Source organism: Dromaius novaehollandiae, chromosome 1 (genome assembly GCF_036370855.1).
Source record: "Dromaius novaehollandiae isolate bDroNov1 chromosome 1, bDroNov1.hap1, whole genome shotgun sequence".
Taxonomy (NCBI): domain Eukaryota; kingdom Metazoa; phylum Chordata; class Aves; order Casuariiformes; family Dromaiidae; genus Dromaius; species Dromaius novaehollandiae.
Genome location: NC_088098.1, coordinates 56,338,760 through 56,347,780, shown reverse-complemented (window position 1 = coordinate 56,347,780; position 9,021 = coordinate 56,338,760). Strand labels below are relative to the sequence as shown.

Sequence of the window (9,021 nt, the reverse complement as noted above, 5' to 3'; positions counted from 1 at the left end):
GATTCTGGTAATCAACTTTTATTTTTGTCTGTGCATCCCTGGTGTATCCTGCAAACATTTAGCAGAGAAAAGGATAAGCTATGCTGAGGGAAGTGTTATAGAAGGAAATTCTCTCCCACCACGGTTGTATTACCTCCTCTCCCTATAGTGGAGCCTGTTAATCTGCTATTGTTCTTGCCAGTGGGACAGTGTTTGCTCAAGGCCATTTGTCACTCTTTTATTGCTCCTGGAGACTGCAAAACAGCAGGGTCTGTTTTCTTTCTCATACAATGAAATGTATTTATGATGCTACGTTGTAAACTGCTTAGCAAACCTGGAAGGACAATATAGACTGAAAAAAAAGACAAACCATCAGGGAATAAGGTGGTTCTTTAATACTGAACTTGAGATATAAATCATTGATCCAGATGAGTGCCTCGAGAGCCTTCCAACCTGGAAAAGCTATGCAAGTTGCTTGCCTGAAAGTGTACAGGTCACAAAAGCCGTTATATGTGTAAAGCTCTGTTCAGGGGTAGGTTATACTACATCCAGATTGGATCTAGATGTTCATTACAGGTGCTGTGCAGAAAGGAATTGCTTGTTTGGCTTCATTCCCACTATGATCTGTGAATCATAAGATCCAAGATGGCAAATGCTGCTGTTGGTGTTGCTGCTTTGGGGATCTCCCCATTTAAATGACAGGAAAGATCTGTGCCATTGGCTGGAAAGTTTTTAGCTTATTTACTTCCATTGGTACTCCTAAGTGTAACCCATGGGGAGTTGCAAAGGGAGATGCAAAGTTAAAAGTCTGGCCTTGAAGCTGCATGCAGAGTTTGTGACCAAGTTACATGGCAAAGCCTGAGGAAAAATTGAGGAAGCTTGCCTGCCTCCCCATAGAGACCTGCCTCATGTCTGTCAGGTGGTGGTATGGGAATTGGTGTTTTCATTAGGTGTGTTGTAAACAGAACTACCACAGTTCAAGGGGTAGATTCTCTTGGCTGATAGAAATAGCCATAGCTATATTGATTTACACCAAGTTTTTTAAATTGCAAACGTAGCTTGGGCCATTCCTATTTTTGCCATGACCCAGTCCCCATTTGTGCTCAAATGCTACTTCATTCTGTATTGGAGGCCTGGAGGTAAAGTACACTGGGCAAAGAAATACTGTTTTTCTTCCATCTCTGACAGAAGAATAATCCCTGTGGTTGCTGAGGGAGGACATCTAATACTGATCATTACCTGCTTTGCATGACCTCCCATTCTAAACTACACACACCTGCATGTTTATTTGGATATGTTGCCTTCCCATTGCCGAGAGTCACTGGATCTACCCTGGCTCATCTTATTTCTAAATGTTAGTTTTCCGGTTCTGTCACAGGTCTGTCACCTTGCATTCATTTTGCACTCACTCCAGTGAAATCAATGGGAGTTCAAGAAGGGAGACAGGATTTCACTCCATCTCTCTATCCAGTTTGTATTATGGAACACTCAGCACACGAGTATGTGCACTTCATCAGCTCTGCTATTAATTGTGCTTGTTCCTGGGGGACGCATTTACCAGATGTGACCAAGTCACCAAAGTACTTGGAGTTTAGCCAGGTTTCATCTGGAATTTGTGTGAACTGTGGATGTGAACTCCGTGGTGGTTCTGGGGGCAGGGGAAGAGGTTGTTTTTTGTGTGGAAGGCCCATTTCTCAGGTTATTTTTGAGCTAAGGCTCCACAGTTAGAACATGACATTTTTCTCTCAGAACTCAAGAATCACATGCAGGGAACATAAATGCAAGGCACGAAACAGAGACATTTTAACTGCTATGAGCAGAGAGAACTGGAGCAGACATGCGGTCCATCTGGATGCTCTGCACATGTGAGCTTTGGCGTTTACTGACGCCTAGTACCACATTTTACTTGAATGTAGTTTTGCTCTGAAAAGTGACTTTTTATCAAGTTGGTATCATGAAGTTCCACAATTCATGCTGTTTCCAAGCTCTGGAATGCTCACTTTATCAGTCAATGAATGCTTATTCTTATAACAATCTTTGCAATCTGTTTCTGAAATCAGCCTATGTTCTTTTTAGCTCGGCCTCAACGAGGGGTTCTGTAATTGCAAATTAACAATTCTATTGACTATATACAAATACAATCTAGTTTGCACTGTCATAACTGTGTTGACTCCACAGGGGTTAGCAGGAGTAAAATTTGCTTTACAACTCAGTCATTTGAGCAGATGTGATTCTGAGTATTCGCAAAGAACAAGGAAATAGTGCCACTTTTGTACAGTCACTTTTCAGACCATTATTAGATTTTTTTTTTGTAATTAAAACAATTATAGGTTTCTAAGTTCCTTTTACCCAGGTATTAGTTGAAATCTTTGTGTGAATTGCTAGGTACCATCGAGTATATTCCAGGATGACATCAGGTTAGGCTGATATGAAGAGTAAGGGCTGACAAAAGCACAGATCCAGCTGCAGGGCTGTTAATCGGAAAACAGGCTAGCAAACGATTTCCTCAGATTGCGGATGGTCTCAGCTTTTGCTTCATCTTCATTGGCATTCCCCCGCTGAGATGATTCAGATATGCTGAAGGTGTTTGTCAGGGACTGTGATTTGCTGAAACAGAAAAGGGAGTTGACAGTTAGATTCAGAAGAAGGAAATAATTCAAAGCTGGTTGCTGATGCTTTGTGTTCCATCACACGGACAGATTCAAGGATAGAAGGAGGGCTAAGCAAGGGGCATCTCCATATGCTAAGACATCCAAGAATTTTTAGGGGGCTAGTGGCTCCAGTAGTTATAGTCCAGGCTGGTAAGGGGTTTACAAAGACAACTGATTAAAAACATACAATTGCCATTTGGTGCTACTGTTTTGACAAACAGTTAAGGCATTTCACTACTAACACAGAAGAAAGGACTCCGACTGAAAGCCACCTTTCGCTCATCAGCCACACCATGAATGCTTGTCCTCTCCTCTCAAATATGAGAGCAAGAGGGGCTAGACAAGGTGCGTAGCCATGTCCCCTGCAGTGTGTGCTGTTGCCTGCCTGCCCTGGCATGCCTACTCTGACCATCAGCTGTGTTATGCAAGTTCTATTGGTTGGCCCCACTGCTCCTGCTGGGTGCATATCTGCTTGTGTTTTAGTTCAGATGAGGACTGTGCTTTTTCCCGATTGTCCACATTTATTGAGCTTTTTTGTTCATGTCACCAAGTGGCTTCTTCTGGTCAATAATGGGCATTCAACACAAGACTAGACTCTGAAATAAAACTTCCAGAAATACATATAGTGTGAAGACTGACTCCTTAGCACCAACTATTTGATCTATAAATCCACTGCTCTTGGTTTGCTTTGCTGATGTAGACATCACCACTGAAAGCCTGTTTCAGAACATCACTCTTCTGCTGTCTAGAAACTGTCTTCTAATTTCCAGGTTATATTTTGTTCTGGCCTGTTTGTAGCAAATTGTTCTTGTGCCAACTTTTTGTCAACACCAAACATTTTTTTTGCCAAGTTTTCCTGCTATAGTGACAACCAGATCTTCTCCAACAAGAAGGGTGCCAGCAAAGGCTGCTACCAAAGGTGCACTACACTTTGTTGGTGAGTTCTGCTCCAGCAGAATACTTTAACATGTGGTCACCACCTGATGATCTGCGTATATGACTAGCCTGCCCTATTTTGCCACTGATTGCCAAAAATTGCTCACTAAAGAATGTTGTACGGCTCCTGCATTCAGCGAACAGTGCAGCAATGCCTCTTGTCAAGCTTTCTGACCAATAATGTGATGATTACAGCCTGAAAAGGATATATATACACTGCTGGGAAGGTAGTTGCTGTGTTAATATGGCCAAGAGCAAGGCACACAATTAACAATGAGTGCATGAGCGGGAGAAAGAATGTGAAATCTTAGAGGTGTAAAGTACAGCTTGTTCTTCCTGACAACAGTTCCGTGGTGGCCTGTGTTACATACAGGCATTTGTACCTTTAAAGTCACTCACAGTTGTGCAGGTCTATGACCATGTGAACTCCTGCCTGACAACAGGTGATGTGTTCTTTGTGCCAGGTCAGGGTCCTTTTTTGACAGCCTAATTTTGATAACTGCAGTTGTAATGGTCTAACAGAAGACCTACTTCAGATGTGGGTGTGGGGTGGCCTGCTGCTTGGACACATCAGTGGGACTCGGCTGGCTAGGACCCTGGCCTTGAGCAGGAGGTCTAGGCTGCTGTGGAGGAAAGACGCCTGGCTTGGAAGCCTGCACTGGGGAGGACCCAGTTGCTGATCGGACTTGCTGTGGAGATCCAGGTGACCTTTGTTGCTGAGGTGAAGTGGACTGAGGACTCTGGGGCTGCTGTCCTTGTGGAGAAAGCCGTTGCTGGGGTGGTGCGGTTGTCCGTGGAGGCTGGGATCCCTGAGGCTGACGTGGTCCACCTGAAAGGGACATGTATGCATATATATGAGGAGGTGCATGTGGTGGACAACAAGCAAGGATTATCTACATGGAGGAATGGGTTTTGCCAGGGGGAGAGGCTATTCAGAGTAGCATCATGCAGAAGGATAAGGGAAGTCCTCTTTTATGGGCCCATCAGTAGTTTCATGCCCACATCTCTAGAGTTATTGCAAGCACATTTCTCTGCCTCCCTCAACACTATGAAAGCTTTGCTGCCCTCTCCCCAGAGGGAGGCACTTCAAGGTGCTATACTTTTCCACATAACTAATCTTTCTTATCCCTGGCAAGCACTGTCTGCAGTGGGGAGGAAGAGTCACTGGAAAACAAACTCTGCAGAAAATGAAAGCTTTATCTGCAGGTTTGAGTCAATAGCCCCTTCATGGGGCCAGTGGTTTGATGTGAAACTGCACCCCATCACTATGTGTACATCTATCCCAGCAGTATTAGCAGCAGGTGGCTCCAACCACTTTGGTAGCAGACCCTCAAAACAGAGACTGGACTAGATATTTTGACTACTGTACCCACACACACTACTTGCTCTTGACAAACAGAAGTAGACAAGAATAATCAGATCACACAACTCAGTCCTAGTTGTTAAAGATGCAAGCAAAGGCTATGCTAATGATGAGGCCTTGGCCTGAGGTTAAGCTAACTGAACCGGACATGGAAAACACATAGATATGTCATGAGAAATTGCTGGATCTGACAGATAACAGTGTGAAAAGCTGACAAAATTTACAGATAGCACTGTGAGGGATCGCTAAATTTCACAGGTGGTCAAGGGGGCATTATGTGAGAAATGGCCAAACTTCACAGATAATTGAAGGGGAGTACTGGGGACATCCGGGGAGTTGGCCCTTGAAGAGCCAGCATTGCTTAGGTAACCATATCAGTAATACCGTATAAGGACAAAATCACTCAGGTAACATTGTCAGAAATATAAAATTTTGGATATAACGAAACTGGGACCAATGCGGAAAAAGTAATTAGGGGCTGGTGTCAATTTGGGATGATACTGGGGTGGAGAAAGGAACAAGGGTGGCAAAAAGGATCTAGAGGTGGGAAAAAGGATAACAGGATATGTGAATTACATGCTTGATGCAGCCTGGGGCTACATGCCGGGCAGCCCTGCACTTCATCACCGCAGCCTAAAGGAGAATAAACCAAACCTGTTGTTCTGACCAAATCACATGAGTCAAACCTGCTTCTCCTGTCAGGACAGCTTGGGGGTGTGCTTTTCCTTCCTGACAGCGAAACATCTGGACAGATGGATCAAGCATCCTGTTGCTTGGTGCCTGTTCCAGGCCTGACAGCACCAGCATCTTCCCATTCTTTGCTAGCATTAGTAGCCACTACAGATTGGTGCAAAAGCAAACACTCTGCCCAGAATCCTGCTCCAGTGCCAGTTCAAGTGGCTTCGCACTGCTGAGCTAGGCTCTAGCTGCGGTATTAACTGGATCTGTATCAGATTTTCACTCTGCTTTCTGAGCTGTTGTGTAATATTGCAGCAGCTGCTTTAACAGCACACCGAACTTGCTGCCCATTCATCGGTGAATTGGAACAGTGAGCAAAACCTTTATGCTGACATCTTTTAATTAGAATGCAAACCGATCTTTCTCACGTCCACTGTCATGAGTCCTAAAGAATTGTACCTTGGGGAGGAGGCCGTGGTTGGGACAGTTGTCCAAGCTGAGGTCCAGGCTGAGATTTCACTGACTGAGGCTGAACTTGTGGAGGCTAGAGGAAAAAAATCCATTCTAGTTTATACAATGTCCCCAAGGAGAAGCCCAGAGTTAATACAGGAACTGTAGAATCCTGAAGTGTTCCTTAGATACACACACACACACACGCACACTCAGCATCTGGCTGGTAAAATCTCATAGGACTAAAATGGAGAGCTGAGTAATAAAAAACACAGAAACTGTTTGCTCATAGGGAAGAACAATGAAGTTACAGTTTAAAATCTGTTTTAGGCAATCAGGAATTGCCAAATGCATCAGGCCCAAGGATCACTTAGTCCCATCTCCCATTTTGAACAGTTGCCAGCACCAGATGTTCCAGAGGAAGTAGAAATGAACCATGGAAACATATATGGAGTAATCATCTCTTTATCCTAAGGGGTCTCCACTAGATTGCTAATAAGTAGGGACCAGCTTAAACCCTGAAACACGAAGCTTACTATCTGCTCCACAAAATCTTTGCAACAGTTCCAGGCCCTTTTTTTTGTGTTGACACCCAGGCCCTTTGAATCTTGCCCAGATCTCAGCTTCACTGACTTTCTGTGGCATGAGTTCTGCTCTCCAATTACACGGTGAATTAAAAGCCATTTCTTTTCTGTGGTTTCCCACTTCTTAACTTCATTGCTTTGTTCTGAGTTTGAGAATAGTTTTCACAATCTACCTTTACTAGGCCATTCTTATTTTGTAAACCTTTATTGCTCTCCTTCTCATTTACCTCCTTTATAAAGCCAACAGATTGAATCCCTTCAGTATCTCCATATGAATGTTTCCAGGCCCCTAATCATTTTCATCACCCACTTTTTGTTTCCAGCTTGTGATTCCTTCTGCAGATGTCTGAAGTAGTTCTGCCTATGTTATTCCAGATGAAGAAGTATCTTGCTTCTCCATATACATCACTAGCTCATTTCATGTGCATCCTCATTCCCTGCTTCTCCTTTGTCAACCCAACCACAGGCTGAGCAGTGGTTTTCATTAGCCTGTTTACAACAACTCTCTCAAGTGGTATGGTTAGCTTTGACTGTGCAAGATATACAGATTGTTTATGTTCTCCTCCTACTCTCTACCCCCACTTCAACTTACCTTTCAATCTTCAATATGGAGTTTCATTTGCTGTTAAGGTGACTCAGCGTACTTAGCTATGTTGGTTGTTCTTCACTGTCCTCCCTGGTCCTGACTAACCCAAATAAGTTGGTGCCATCTACACTTTTTTCTCTCTTGCCGTTTGCTCTTTTTGACAGATATTTTAATAAACAGATTAAGCAACACAGAATTGTTGCGCAGAGGGACTGTCCAAGGTTAACAAAAGTCTGAGTAAGCCTGTTACACCAAATTGTTTATGAAACCCAGGGAAGCTGGAGACAGATTGACTGGTACATGCTGGATTATTTATATGGGGAACACAATGATAAAGGAGTTGCTGAGGCTCCTGGAAGGTCATGATTAGCTAGAGAATGAGCTAAGCAATTCCGGAAATGGGAAGAAATGTTTCATAGTTGGAAACAGAGAGATGAGTTTCAGTTGACTAACATAAATGGGATGAGATTGCCAGCCCATCTTGTACACTGTTTATCTGGGACTTGCCAAAATGGATGGAGAGGAAAACCTGGGAACTTCCCATTCATGGCTTCTAGTCCTTGGGACACTAAACCTTGCCTTGATATTGGTGGAAATTTACTGTCCTAATGCCAAGAGACATCCTAACTAGACCAGCCCAAGAAAGGGAATCAGATCTCATCTTCACCTGTACTGTCTATGTCTACAGCCGACCCAAGGCCTCTCAGAGATGCAGGCCAAACTGGATTTCAAGCCTCGATGATGAAGGAGTAGGGTAAGGGCCAGCCCAAGGTATTTTTGCCACTGGAAGGGAAACAGCAAAGGGAAAGAATGGAGCTGCAGCAGGGAGCTGGGGAGAGAACACTAGTTGTAACCATGCTGTAACCATGAAATCAGGTTTCATGTTGTAACCATGAAAAGAAGGTTGTCATTAACATCTTGTCCCATTGTGGGCTCAACCAGCCCAAATGTCGACATGACATGACCTGGTTTAGTATCCTGAAGTCCCCTCTGTGCACTCTTTGCAAGAATTAAAATTAAAATCTCTCTAGTCTGCATCATTATCAGAGGCCAGTTTCTGCTCCACAATGAAACTTTGCCTCGTTCCCCCTTCCTGCTTACTTTGCTTAATGGCTCTCATCTGCTGCCTCACCTTTGCTGACAGCCTAGCTACATTATTTTGTCAGATTGCCTGTTATCTACCACTTTATGAAAGAATTCTCAAAGAGATGATGGGGAAAGAATCAAAAGGAAGATGAATGGGACATTCTTCTTTGCAAAAAAACTGTGATAGATGCTCTTAAGCCAGAGTTCTGTCAGTTTAGTAGTGTTTTATATTATTCTTTAAATCATTCTTTGAGATAATTTGTACGCTCCATAGCTTACTTGTCTACATTTTTTTGCATTACTTTTATAACCTTTATAAACACAGATTTTGCATTTTTTACACACCAGTCTGCTGGAGCAAAAACCGTTTCTAATGAAATTGCACTTTTTTCTTGGCAGCCGAGTTGCTTCCTAAATTCGTCTCATTGGATGTAGCCATTTGTGTCTGGGGACTCAGTTGTTTTAAAAAATATCAGTGATCACTGATTTAATCATTGCTTTTTCTCTCTCCAACTCCCCTATCTTTATTATCAGGAAAAACTATGTTCAGGTTAAGAAATTCCCCACTTTCAGCAATTAAATCTGCTAGAGTCACAACACTGTCTCTATTGTCCTTCTTTTCTACATAACTTCTGGTGATCCATAGAGGCCACCAATTCTTTGGTAAGGTTCCTTCTTCTGATAAACCTAAAGGATTTGCTTCATTTT

The 9,021-nt window shown here is 43.2% G+C and overlaps 1 protein-coding gene across 1 annotated transcript in view; it reads right to left on the bottom strand.

Moving 5' to 3' along the window:
- Positions 1-339: 339 nt before the first annotated feature.
- Positions 340-9,021, bottom strand: part of SYN3 (synapsin III) — a 204,043-nt gene continuing 195,361 nt past the window's right edge. The window contains exons 12-14 of the mRNA XM_026118004.2: positions 6,067-6,151; positions 4,098-4,395; positions 340-2,586 (exon numbers count right to left, since the gene is read on the bottom strand). Coding sequence (XP_025973789.1) covers positions 2,454-2,586; positions 4,098-4,395; positions 6,067-6,151 — 516 coding nt within the window. The 3' untranslated portion in view covers positions 340-2,453. The remainder of the gene's footprint in view (positions 2,587-4,097; positions 4,396-6,066; positions 6,152-9,021) is intronic.